This window comes from Asparagus officinalis, chromosome 6 (assembly GCF_001876935.1).
Source record: "Asparagus officinalis chromosome 6, Aspof.V1, whole genome shotgun sequence".
Classification (NCBI taxonomy): Eukaryota; Viridiplantae; Streptophyta; class Magnoliopsida; order Asparagales; family Asparagaceae; genus Asparagus; species Asparagus officinalis.
The window spans coordinates 77,617,068-77,631,551 of record NC_033799.1 but is presented as its reverse complement, the minus strand read 5'-3'; the positions used below and the strand labels follow the sequence as shown (position 1 = coordinate 77,631,551).

The window sequence follows — 14,484 nt, the reverse complement described above, 5'->3', positions numbered from 1 at the left end:
ATACTAGCCATACACTTGTATCTTCCTAGAAACTTCATGGTTGATATTTTGTAGGATGTTACTAAAAAGAAGTTCTAGAAAGTTATTCTAGAATAATCTAAGTTGGTGAGGAATTCTAATAGAAAAAGAGTGCCTTAATTAATTAGACTCTATATAAACCGATACCTCCTCATGCTCTTGGTGCACAAATCCTTACGATTCCAGCTTCAAAGCAGCATGGCCTCAGTAAGATTCCTACGGCTCATGAGCTTGCTGATCTTGGGTGTCTGGGCTTTCCAGGCCTCGGCATCCCGCAGACTCGGCGGGGTCCCCGTGTCGGAGATGCATGAGCGCTATGAGAATCTCTGTCGGTGCTTCTTGTTGGTGTTGCAATTCCTTCATCAGACTCCTGAGCCATATTGCTTGACACGCACATGTCGATGCTGCTATGTATTCTGCTTCGCAACTTGATAGAGCGACGACAGACTGCTTCTTTGATGACCATGAGAATGTTGCTGATCCGATATTGAACATGTAGCCAGATGTGCTCTTTCTTTCATCTAAATCTCCACCATAATCGCTGTCGGTGTAGCCGACTAATCTTGAATCTGCACACTGTGTATAAAATAATCCTTGATCAATACTTCCTCGGACATACCTAAGAATTCTCTTGGCTGCTTTGAAATGCTCCTGTCTTGGCTCCTCCATATATCTGCTCACCAGTCCTACCGCGAACACTATGTCGGGCCTGGTGATGGTTAGGTAGCGCAAGCTCCCGACTAAACTCTTGTATAGAGTTGGATCAATATAGCTTCCTGGTGTGTCTCGCCTCAGCTTCACTCCGACTTCTGCAGGAGTTGCGACTGGATTGCAGTTGCTCATGTTGAACTTCTGAAGGATATCCTTTGCATACTTCTTCTGAGAGATGAAGATTCCTTTCTCTGATTGCGACACTTCTACTCCAAGAAAGTATGACATTTCTCCAATGTCAGTCATCTCGAACTCCTTGATCATATTCTTTTTGAACTCCTCGAACATTTTCGGATTGTTGCCGGTGAAGATCATGTCGTCCACGTAGAGACATACGATCATGATGTCTTCATCCTTCTTCTTGGTATAGAGAGAGTGCTCATACGGGCTCCGATGGAATCCGTTCTTCTGGAAGTATGCATTAAAAAAAATCTGTGCATGTCTAGTCGTTATAACTGGCTAGCCATTTATATGTCTCCAAAACAGGATCTTGTTGGGCATTCTCTGCTGTTGCTGCAGTTGAAGGCATCTCTCAGATCAAAACCGGCAATCTGATATCCCTCTCGGAACAAGAGCTCCTTGACTGCGACACCAGCAGCGAGAACAACGGCTGCAACGGTGGCCACATGGCCAAAGCTTTTGAGTTCATCGTCAACAATGAAGGCCTATCAGCGGACGCCGACTACACGTACAAGGGATTGATGGGTCCTGCGAAAACCTGCAGCTCCAAAAGCTCCTTCTCACATCCGGTCGCGATCAGCGGGTACGAGGATGTACCCTCTAACGATGAAGTAGCGCTACTCAAAGCTGTGGCGAATCAGCCGGTTTCTGTTGCCATCGATGCAGGAAGCTTTGCTCTCCAATTTTACTCTAGCGGCATCTTCACAGGCTCGTGTGGGACTAACCTGAGCCATGCAGTGACTATTGTTGGCTATGGTACTGAGAGTGATGGAACCAAGTATTGGATTGCGAAGAATTCGTGGGGGTCTTCATGGGGTGAGAATGGATACATAAAGATGGAGAGGGATGTCGATGCTGAGGGGGGGCTCTGTGGTATTGCTATGCAAGCTTCGTATCCAACCGCTTGATCAAAAACAAGTGTTTGTTTTCTACGTACTAGCAAGTAGTGGTGTGTATTTTCTCTCCTTTCCTTGTACCTGCCTGAATAAACCAGCTTTGCCCAAGTTATGAAAACTTGTAGCAAAGTGGGCGTGTGTCTATTAAGTTGGGCAACTTTGTATTTCAAGTGGATGTTATGTAATGATTGCTGGTATTGATTCTGTCTTATATAGTAGTTAAACAACCGCTAAAAAGGTCATGGGTATATGAGCAGTGATATATAACTACACTGTTAATCCTATACTATTTCCACATTACAACATAGAAAATTATGGTGTCCATTCTCCTCAACGTTTTTCAAAATTGATGACTCGTTAAGGGACCTCATGGTTCTCTCTCTTGTAGTGCAGATACACTGCATGAGAAAACAGTGTCGTTTTCATTGGAAGTTGTACTGTAGGTGGACACTGTTCCTATCTACAATGCAACTCCAACAAAGAATTACGAAAGCAAAGTGGGCGCCTGTACATAAGTTGTGCAACTTTGTATTTCAAGTGGTTATTATGTAATGACCGCTAGAATTGATTCTGTTTTATATAGTAGTTAAACAACCGGTAAAAATGTCATGGGGATATGAGTAGTGATAACTACACTTAAACCAGTTGTAGCAAACATATAGATAGATGACAAAATTCACAGTGTTGATTAATGAAATTACATTTATGCGATCAAATTGGCAGCATAAAAATTTTTTGAATTACTTTAAATATATAAAGTATAGTGCACGGTGTTTGCACGTGGATATAATTGTCGAATATTCAAAAAATCTTTTTTGCTGATAGAAAATTGAAATTAACCAGCCCTGATGAATAGCATAGAAACGGCTAACAGCCAAAGCATTAGAAAGAGGTAAGAATGTTTTTTATTAGAACTTATATTAAGTATTCATTGTAACGCATTATTAACATCCACATAGTTGATATTATTGTATTTGTTAGCAACCTCATTATGTTTAGCGTGTCGGATGCTATTTTATTTTGCTAAATTTGACAGAAATAAAGATATTTCAATTCAATCAGAATGAATAGAAAATATTCAGCTAGTTAAAATGAATAAGTAAATAATCATGAAGCTAGGAAATAGAGAAAACATAAAAATAGATAACATATAAAACTAAAAATAAAATTTCATGATTTTTTCCCCAAAGAACCAAGTAATTCCGTAGAAATAAGCCAAATTATGGGTAGTGGAATGCCACATTACAAGATAAGAGCAATCTTAAGTTGTCTACACATCTAAAGAATAGACAAAAAGTAGGTTAAACTTCAGAAAATCCCCTAAAATTTTAGCGTGCTTCGCATAATACCCTGCACTATTTGCTTTTTCCACTTAACCCCCTTAAAACTCCAAATGTCACCTCCATATTTTGTTGAGTAGGAGTCAACAATCGGTCCTAAATTCAATGATTCGAAACTTCCTTTCTTTAATCTTGAATTTCACATAGCGAAACTTCAAATTATAATAATACTGATGAAATTGCGGTTAGCATCCGACTTCCTAACGAGATGGGGATTGTCTAACCGGCCATTTCTTAGTTTAGATATTGTAGGGAAGGGCCCGCATAAAAAATGCCATGACATGACCACATAATCCCTATTACTTTTAACTTTTCATCCACTTAAGACCCCAAACTCCAAAGTGGCTTTAAATAACCCTTTAAAGCTTCTAATGTCCCTAAAAAACCTTTTTAGGATTATTGAAACACTTTAGCGAATTTAGGAGTCAAGTGGAATATTTAAAAAATATTGGGGTGGTTTATCTTGATACGCTTAAAATTTTAGGGTTAGGTGGAAAAAGCTTACGCAGTTGGGGATGTTGGAGAAATAGGAATCATTAGGGCAGGTATGTTAGAAAAAACACCCTAATAGTAAACTTACAAATCTAGGTACTCATCGTGAATGAACATTTTTGTAATTATCCTAAAGCATGTAGCGATCTAGGATTTACCCGTGTAGACTTGGTTTTGGGTAGGAATTACTATTCCTTATAGTGGTATTCTGAAGCGGACTTTGCTGGAGCTTTGCTCCATATAAAATAGGATCGCTATACGCCCTTTAAAAGCCCAGATAAGAAGTGAATATGTGTTCGCGTCCATATGAAAGGACTACTATACCACATTAAGAAAACAGATTAAAATAAATTTTTGTCATAGTTCTTAATCCATATATAAAACGGATTGATGAGCCTGCTACAAAAATGTTTAAGGTTTAACTTATAATCTAGAATTTTTGTGTAATAGAAGGCGTATAATTTAATTAAAGAGTAGTTTTTTTTCCTCTTCTTTTCTTTATTTCCCTTGTGGTCGAAATGCCAATAAGGCAAAATGACTTCATTAGACAACACTTTTTCACATAGTGGGACAAGAAACATATAATATATTCTTTTGTTACAAGAACTTTACCAAACAAAATGTGGTGTTTATTTACTAATACCGCCTCGACTAACATCTGCCGTCTAACAAAACAAAACAGAAACAAAAATCAAACCATGAGATTAAATAGCCATATCTGATGCTTGTATTGCAATGCCGTGATGGCGTGAAAAGTCACACGCGCGGTCCAGAGCGACGCTCCTTGGGCCTGGGAAGTAGCCATTGCACTCATCAAATTCGAGGTTCGAAGCAATTCTGGCGCTACTCTTTGCAGGGTGATGGGTGTGGATTGAGCACAGAGCTACTTCTTTGATATGGGCATCGGGTGTGTCGACCCATGGCATCAGTGGAAGAGGAGGCAGAGAGATTTGGTGATGGCGAGCTACAGTTTAAGTACGTTTTTATATTTGTTGAATGGGGTTTGCGGATTGTTAAAGACACTAGAGGATATGAAGATTGCTTGATTAAGAGCCAGGGAGTGAAGCTTACTGGGATTCGCAAAGGACTGTGAATAAGAAGAGCGCAGTGATTTGCCTGGCTTTGCAAACGACAGATCTCTTGCGCCATTTAAACGTATATATAAAGCCACTTTCACTCTTTTTTGTAGACGCGTCTATTCATAAATTTCGGGTGTCACCTCTTTGTTCTTCTGCTTTTCTTTAAACAACTTCTTTAAATGTAATGATTAGCTTAAATTATTAAAGTAGAATATTGTTTAAATGGATTGGGTGGCGTATTTTACATTGCCGTTTGAAGGCGGTAATTTGGCGTAGGGAAAGTTTTTCTTGAACTCCTCTTTTAAAAGGCCGTAGATGATGTGAAGGCAGGACAGCTGGTAATTAGCCAGGACAAGCTTGCAAATATTTGCTGTTTAGTTGGTTGCTTTTTAAAAGAAGCCATTATACGTTTAAAACATGTACCTCATGGGCTCTAGCAACGTAACAAAAGATGAAATATGATATATATAATATATATATATATATATAATATATATTATATATATATATATATTAATATATATATACTATATATATATATATATATATATATAGGCAGAGGCTTCTTAATAAAAACATTCTAGCTAAAACTAAAAACTAATTATCATCAATGGCCTAGGCATTCAGTCAAACAGTCAACAGGACACAGGCCATTAATTACCTCATTAAACACATGCATTAATTACGCTCAACGCAGTGTAATCCAGATATACACTACAGTGATCAACCAAGATTCATACATCAACGAACAGCAGTCCTTTGTAGTGAATCCAGCATTCACTGCGCAGTGATCCAGATTCACTTACCTCAACGAACACGTTTTTCACTACAGTGAATCCAGATTCACTGCCAGTGAATTCCAAACATCATTGATTCGTCGTGAACGGTAATTTAATGCAGGTGTCTGTTGACTGTGTTTGACTGACTCCCAACCATTGCGATTCATCTAGATCCAATGCGATTTATATTGGTTTTAGGTTTTTAGGCTATAGGAGATTTTTATTAGAATTATATAATATATATATATATATATATATATATATATATATAGATATATATATATATATAATCTCTATGCTATTTATATATATAATCTCTATCCTAGTTCAATTACGTTACGCCGCGTACCCATGCCTTACGCTATTTCCTCTCCACTGTTTATTTGGAAGTCCCAGTGATGACTCCATCCGTTGTCTCTATATATGTTGCGGTTATAATTTTTTAGATATGGCGGTTGCATATATTTTGATTTTTTATCCTAACGACGTAGCCGGAGCAACTTGATTAAATTATGTGACAAGCACAGGCGACTCAATTAAAAACACCCACGACGGCACTTGAAAACATAGACACTAAGGCATATTGCCCTAGGGCCCATTTTAATTGGCGGCCTCCCAAAAATATTTTCTCTCTCTCTCTCTCTCTCTGCTCTCTACTCTAATATATATATTATATATATATATATATATATATATACTATATAATATTATATTAATATATATATATATATATATATATTATATATATATATATATATATATATATGCCCATTTTCTTCACTTCAAAATTTAAAATGAACGTAGAACCAAAATTTTTGCTGAAAACATGTAATTAGAGAGTAAAGAATAAAAATTTAATGAGAATGAAACTATGACGGTGAGACTTTCACCTAACAGAATCTGTTGTTAAAATTAATTATTTCAAACTATATAGATTGATAATGCCATTTCTTTCACTTCAAATTAGGTTGCAACGGTTTAAGATATATGCCATGATAATTTTGCTTTTTGTATGATTTGTAGAAAAATAAAAATGATTGGTGATGAATTTCTAAAATAAAAATTGTGTTGGATCTGAATTTTTTTAAAACATTGACATGTTATCGATATGATGGATTTATATTTATTTTCAGAACTAAAAGTTTAAAAGAAATAATAAACACTGAATTAAAACAATCACTTTGGGATACTAAACCTTATAAAAAACTTAAATTATTTTCCCAATGCATGGATAGCTTATAGAAATCACTACTGACAATACCTGTTAGTATAGCTTCAGCATGCAGAAAAGAAGTTTTTTGCAAAATTAAGATTAATAAAATATTATTTACGCTCAAACATGTCTCAAGAAGATTAAATATTGGCAATTTTATCAATGAAAAGGATTTATTATCAAAGCTTTCAATATAAAAATCTAATTTAGTAACTTTGCATCTCAAACAAGCTAGAAAATTCAAACTTTATTATAAAATCTATTTATTAAAACTTAATGATTTAATTTCTTATTAAATAATATTAAGGCCCAAAATATTTTTGACTTCATAGAAGCTCAAAAAATGCTTGATGACGGCCCTGAACACCCTGAAATTAATCTGCAGGGTCTTAGTCCTAAATTTTAATGTATGTTGGAGTAGCCTACAGAAAGAGCTGGCCTTAATTAATTAATATTAGACTCTATATTAAACCGATTACCCCTCATGCTCTTAGTGCACAAATCCATTACGATTCCAGCTTCAAAGCAGCATGGCCTCAGCTAACGATTCCTACGCCGCTCATGAAGCTTGCTGATCTTGCGGCTGTCTGGGCTTCCAGGCCTCGGCATCCGCAGACTCAGCGGGTCCCCTGTCGGTAGATGCATGAGCGCGGAGTCCCAGCACGACGGAGAGTTTACAAGAACGAAGCAGCAGAAGCCGCATCGCGCTTGCCACATTCAAGACCAAACAAGGAACTCATTAGAGTCGTTCAATGCTGGGCGACCACAAATCTAAGCTTGGGATTACCAGTTCGCAGACTACCAACGACGCAATACAACGAAGCCGCAGTGGTCAATCCTCCGTGATGACCGCGCGCTGAAAGCAGCGAAAGGGTTCATGTACGAGAACGTTAAACGACGTGCTTCGGTGTGTCGATTGGCAGGACAAGAGGCGCGCTGGTCACCCTATCAAGCCATCAAGGCACTGCGGTAACAAATATGTACTTTAATTTGTCCAAACAATATAGCTCTTTCAGTTTGCACACCTTAATTTTCCTGGCTTTCTATAAAACTGAAAACGAAACATTTTTCCAGTACTGAGTCGGGTACTTTGCTTTACTCTGTACATATTGAAACTATTGGGGACTATATTACTACTATTATTCACGGAGCGCACGAGGGAGAAGTCCTGTTATCCTGGACCGTTTCTGATAAGGATGCACACTTACAATTACCTGAGCATTTACTCGTACATATTGAACTATTGGCGGACTATATTGTCTTTTTTTTTTTTGTTAAAAATCGTTCTCAGCAGGTGTTCGCGTACATCCAGAGGGTTAGAACCGTAAACTTTTAATTACCTGAGCATTTAATGAGCATATGAAGGCCAGACAAGTTAAATAACTAATAGATTATTGAATCGAGCGTCCATGCAATTCTCGGATTAGGATCCTCTCCATCCACAAAAAAAATAGTGGAGGGACCACTACGATAATCACAGTCATTGATTATCTAGTTGTAGTATTGATTTTTCTTCTCTAGCTGCAAATTAGGAAAGATAATCATAAAAGCCCGTTAATTAAATTTAACTTGCCATACACACTGCCGGATTTAACGGCCAACGAAATAAAAATTAAAAAATAATTTTTTTTAAAAAAAATCTGTGCATGTCTAGTCTTATAAACTGGCTAGCCATTTAATGTCTCCAAAACCAGGCAGTCTTGTTGGGCATATCTCTGCCCTGTTGCTTGCGTTGAAAGCATCTCTCAGATCAAACCGGCAATCTGAATCCTCTCGACATAGAGCTCCTTGAGCATATATTTCTATCATATAGGATATATCTCTTTGTTGTTCATATTGCTTATCCTAGCTTATATATAGTTGTTATATTTCATACTTGCTAGGATAACTTATTAATTAATTTTAATTGGCATATAATCGGATTAGATTAGCATAAGACCCTAATCACCCCTCCTCTAGGGTCCGACAGGCCTCCACCCACGTGACGATTCTGTCCGCGTACGAAGAGAACAAAACCGACTCGGTTTTGTTTACGCGTGAAGTTCGGTTTTGATGTTCTGCATGAAGCCCACGAACGAAGGCCCACGAATGCTTTATATATAACACTTGATTTTTTTGTTTTAGGTTTTCGTGCAAGGCTTTGTTTATTTTGGCTGGGGATTTTTCGGCGTGCAGTACAGAGCGCAGGAGATTTTGCGGCTGCAGGATAAAATCGCTACAGGAGAAAATTGCCGGCTGCAGGAGAAAAACACAGAATTCAAGAGGAGATTTTGTGTGTAGGCTTTTATGCTTTTGTAGAGAGATATTGTGAGGGATCTGAGAGTTTGTTTGAGGGTTTAAATTGTGAGTGATTGTAAACCCTAGTTATATTCTCTCCCTCTATTAGTAGATCTCCCCCCTCCTTGCCCCGTGGACGTAGGCAATTTGCCGAACCACGTAAAAATTGGTTGTACTGTTTTTGTGTGATTTGTAATAGCTTTTAGGATCCCTCGACAGGTCAGTCCTAGAACTGATGAGAAGAAGAGCCGATATCTCACTTTGTTGAGATATTCGCTTCAGATTCTTGTTCCCTTTGAGAAACAAGAATTCTTATTGCGACCTGACTCTCTTGTTGTGCTGCCGAAGTGCTGCCGAAATTTCCGCTGCGCGCAACAAGTGGTATCAGAGATCAGGTTTCAGATCTAGGGTTTTTTGGTGGAGGAAGATTCTTGTGTGAAGCTTAGTTCTTGGAGTTCTCGGCTTCGGTGGAGATAGCATTAGGAGTTGCCGTTGGAGATTTCGCTTTCCTCGTGTGGTTAGGAAATCTATTTGGAATCCAATCTAGGGTTCAGTTGGGTGGTTCCTAATTTTTATCAGATTTATTCTTTCTCTACAATTTTGGAGTTAGTTCGCAATGGGAGAAGAAGGTGAAAGCAGCAAATCGATAGCGAGTACAATACAAGTTGGTTTTCAGAACACTAAGATTAGTGTGGTGAAGTATGACGGCAAAATCAACTTTGGTTTGTGGATGAGCAACGTACAGGATGCGCTCAATGCTCAGAATCTGGAAGAGACCATCATGGTCCACGAGAGGCCACCTAAATATGATGAGACGGTATGGGAGAAAATGAATAGGAATGCTTGTGGGGTGATCAGGTCCTGTTTGGAACAGGAGCTGAAATATGATGTGATTGGTGACGTCTGCAATAAAGATGTGGAAAATTCTCAACAACAAGTATCTCACAAAGAGTGTTGAGAACAGGTTGCACTTGCTGCGAAGACTCTTTAGATTTCAGATGTCCAGAGGCACCTCGCTAGCGGTTCATGTAAATAACTACACTAAGTTATTGTCGGACTTGGCGAATGTTGATGAGAAGATATCGGATGAGTACAGGACGATTATTTTGTTGGGCTCCTTACCGGATGAGGAGTATGATACCTTCGTGCTCACTTTGTTGAACGGGAGATCTTCTATCAGCTATAGTGAAGTGACTAACGCTTTGACGAACTATGATTTGAGGAGGAAGGACAAGGAGACTTCCCGTGCTAGCACTTCAGGCGAGGCCTTGTCGACGAGAGGTAGAAGCCCATATCCGAAAGGTGGTAATAGAGGAAGGTCAAAGTCTAGAGGCCGCCACCAATTAACAAAGAACCAATATGCATTCTGCAAGGAGCAGGGACATTGGAAGAGAGACTGCCCGAAGCTCAAGGAGAAAGAGAATGGTAAGAAAAAGGGCCCGAAGGCCAATGAGGTGAATATTGCGAAAGGCGATGATTCCGATGATTCATGCTTTTTTCTACTGATTACTCCGGAGGTGAACCATGTGGATACATCAGATTGGATGCTTAATTTCGGCGCTACTTTTCATGTGACCCCTAGTGTGGACAGCTCTTCTTTGATATTTAATTAATGCATTTGCTTACTTGCTCTTTAGCCCTACAACAAAGCATGCACCACGCGTTCGCCTATTTTACTAGCTCTGGTTGGATTTTTATGTGCTTGCTAAAAATTGGTAGGGAATGTGTACAGCATACCATAATGATATGTTACCAGTTTAGGGAACATGAAATGCCCACGTATCAATAATCTCTATGCTAGTTTACAAGCTAAATTATTTTGGATGATGTAAGATCAAACTTACAAATATTCATTTTGCTCCTGTCTCTTCCTCTGTAGGACATTATTCTTTTTTGTTACTTGTTTTCTTTTACTAGTTGGATTACACGTGCAATGCACGTGGTAAAAAATTTATATTTATATTTATATTTTATTTTTTTAGGGATTGATTTGATACAAATTTATTGAATTTAAACCATGTAGCAAACATATAGATAGATGACAAAAATTCACAGTGTTTGATTAATGAAATTACATTTATGGATCAATTGGACGATAAAAATGAATACTTAATATTAGTATAGTGCACGTGTTTTGCACGTGGATATAATTGTCGAATATTCCAAAATCTTTTTGTGGATAGAAAATTGATAAATTAACCAGCCTGATGGAATAGATAGAAAGGGTAAAGCAAAGCATTAGAAAGAGGTAAGAATGTTTTTTATTAGAACTAATATTAAGTATTCATTGTAACGATTATTAACATCCACATGTTGATATTATGTATTTGTTAGCAACCTCATTATGTTAGGTTGGTCGGATCTAATTTTATTTGCTGAAATTTGAAGAAAATAAAGAATTTATTTTCTAATTTCAATCAGAATGAATAGAAAATATTCAAGTAGTTAAAATGAATAAGTAATATCATGAAAGTAGAAAATAGAGAAAACATTAAAAATAGAAACATATAGAAACTAAAAATAAAATTTCAATGATTTTTTTCCCAAAGAACCAAGTAATTGGTAGAATTAAGCAAATTTGGGTAGTGGAATGCACATTACAAGATAAGAGCAATCTTAATTGTTACACATCTAAGAATAGACAAAAAGTAGGTTAAATTTCAGAAAATCCCCTAATAATTTTAGGTGCTTCGCATAATACCCTCACTATTTTGTTTTTCCACTTAACCCCTAAAACTCCAAATTGTCACCTCCATATTTTGTTGAGTAGGAGTCAACAATGGTCCTAAATCAATGATTCGAAACTTCCTTTCTTTAATCTTGATTCACATGGAAATTCAAAAATTATAATAATACTGATGAAATTGGGTAGATCCGACTTCCTACGAGCATGGGTATTGTCTAACCGGATTTCTTAGTTTAGATATTGTAGGGAAGGCCCGATAAAAATGCATGACATGACCACATAATCCCTATACTTTAACTTTTTCCACTTAAGACCCCAAACTCCAAAGTGTCTTAAATAACCCTTTAACCTTCTAATGTTTCCCTAAAAACCTTTTTAGGATTATTTGAAACACTTTAGGAATCTTAGGAGTCAAGTGGAATAATTTAAAAAATATTGGGGGTTTATCTGATACGCTTAAAATTTTTAGGGTTAGGTGGAAAAAGTTACAGTGGGGATGTTGGAGAAATAGAATATTAGGGGTATTGTTAGAAAAACACCCTAATAGTAAACTACAAATCCTAGGACTCATGTGAATGACATTTTTGTAATTATCCTAAAGCATGTGCGATCTAGATTTACCCGTGTAGGACTTTGTTTTGGTAGGAATACTATTCCTTATAGTGTATTCTTAGAGGCTTTGCTGAGTTTGCTCCATATAAAAAGGATCCTATACGCCTTTAAAAGCAGATAAGAAGTGAATATGGTTTCGGTCCATATGAAAAGGATCTTATACACATTAAGAAACAGATTAAAATAAATTTTGTCATAGTTCTAATCCATATATAAAACGGATTGATGAGCTGTACAAAAATGTTTAAGGTTTAAACTTATAATCAAGAATTTTTGTGTAATAGAAGGGTATAATTTAATTAAAAGAGTAGTTTTTTTCCTCTTCTTTTCTTTATTTTCCTTGTGGTGAAATGCAATAAGCAAAATGCTTCATTAGACAACACTTTTTCAAAGTGGACAAGAAACATATAATATATTCTTTTGTACAAGAACTACCAACAAAATTAGTGTTTATTACTAATACCGCTCGACTAACATCGCATCTAACAAAACAAAACAAAACAAAAATCAAACCATGAGATTAAATAGCTCATTCTGATGCTTGTATTGAAATGCGTGATTGGTGAAAAGTCACACGCGCGTCAGAGCGACGCTCCTTGGCCTGGAAGTAGCCATTGCACTCATCAAATTCGAGGCTTCGGAAGCAATTCTGGGTACTCTTTGCGGTGATGGGTGTGGGCATTGAGACAGAGCCTACTTCTTTGATATGGGCTCGGGTTGTGCTCGACCCATGGCATCAGTGGAAGAGGAGGAGGAGATTGGTGATGGGGAGCTAAGGTTAAGTAGTTTTTATATTTGGAATGGGGTTTGGGAGTTAAAGACATAGAGGATATGAAGATGCTTGATTTAAGAGCCAGGGAGTTACTGGGATTCGAAAGGACTTGAATTAAGAAGAGCGAGTGATTTGCTGAGCTTTGAAAGGACAGATCTCTTGCCGATTTAAACGTTATATAAAGCCATTCACATTTTTTTGTGACGGCTATTCATAAATTTGCGGGTGTCACCTCTTTGTCTCTCTTTTTTTTAAACAACTCTTTAAATTGTAATGATTAGTTAATTATTAAAGTAGAATATTGTTAAATGGATTGGGGTATTTTGGGAAATCAAATAACAAAAATAGAAAAAATCCAGCTTAACTCTTTTCTTCATCAACTCTTTTCAATTAATCTAATAGAACAAAGCCTCTTTCTTTGTGTATCAATTTGTAAGTATTACAAACTTCAAGTTGTATACTTGCAACTTTAATACTTTCATTTTAAACACAAAACTTCAAAAAACTAAAATTTAAAACATGAATAATACAGCAATTATGTAACCATAGGCTAACTAATTAATGGAAAAATAAACTATTTCTAACATACACTAAAACGAAAAAACATTTAAATATAAATTGTTATATATAATAAATTAAGACAATGGATGATATGCCAAGCTCGCTACTAACAGTCTTGGAGGTTACTCTATTATGCTGGAAAATGAAAATTCTTTCTTAAGGCAAAAAGCAAGCATAAAATGGGGGCTTCACTCTGATAAGGGTTCACAATTCTTTCATTCAGTTATGAAAAACAAGAGACACCAAAACAGGATTTTGTCGATTTATACTGATGATGGTTCCAGAATCACTGATTTGCCTGAAATTACTGCTGAGCTCATTGATTTCTATAAGAAGTTGCTGGGTTCTGCTAAAGTAAATACAATTGCTGATCCTAGCATAATCTCTAATGGACCCATTTTAACCTCCGAGCAAAAGCATGATCTGAGTTCCCCTATTTCTAGGGAAGAGATCAAACAAGCTCTTTTCTCAATGCCTGTAATAAGGCACCTGGTCCTGATGGATTCAATGCCTTCTTTTATAAAGGTGCATGGTCTGTAATCAAGGAGGATCTCTATCTTGCAGTTGAGGAATTCTTTCACTCAGGTATACTCTTGGGTTCCTTTAATGCTACGTCTATTACTCTTGTGCCTAAAGTCCTTAATCCTATCACGGCTTCTGATTATCGCCCTATATCCTGTTGCAATGTTATCTATAAAGTCATCTCCAAAGTTATTGCTAGCAGGGTTAAAAAATTTATGGTATATCTTGTTAATGATGCGCAGTGTGCTTTTGTAAGTGGGAGACTTATATCCAGTAATTTTTTACTTGCTCATGAGTTATTCAAGCACTATGGGAGGAAAAATAATTCCCCAAGAGCTATTTTAAA

General features: G+C 36.9%; 2 protein-coding genes across 2 annotated transcripts; one reads left to right on the top strand and one right to left on the bottom strand.

Moving 5' to 3' along the window:
• Positions 235–1,044, bottom strand: LOC109846363 (uncharacterized mitochondrial protein AtMg00810-like). The gene has a single exon (XM_020415588.1). The coding sequence runs from the start codon at positions 1,042–1,044 to the stop codon at positions 235–237; it is 810 nt and encodes a 269-aa protein (XP_020271177.1).
• On the top strand, positions 1,189–2,016 carry LOC109845561 (vignain-like). The gene has a single exon (XM_020414825.1). It carries the CDS (start codon positions 1,356–1,358, stop codon positions 1,815–1,817), a length of 462 nt encoding a protein of 153 aa, XP_020270414.1. The 5' UTR covers positions 1,189–1,355; the 3' UTR covers positions 1,818–2,016.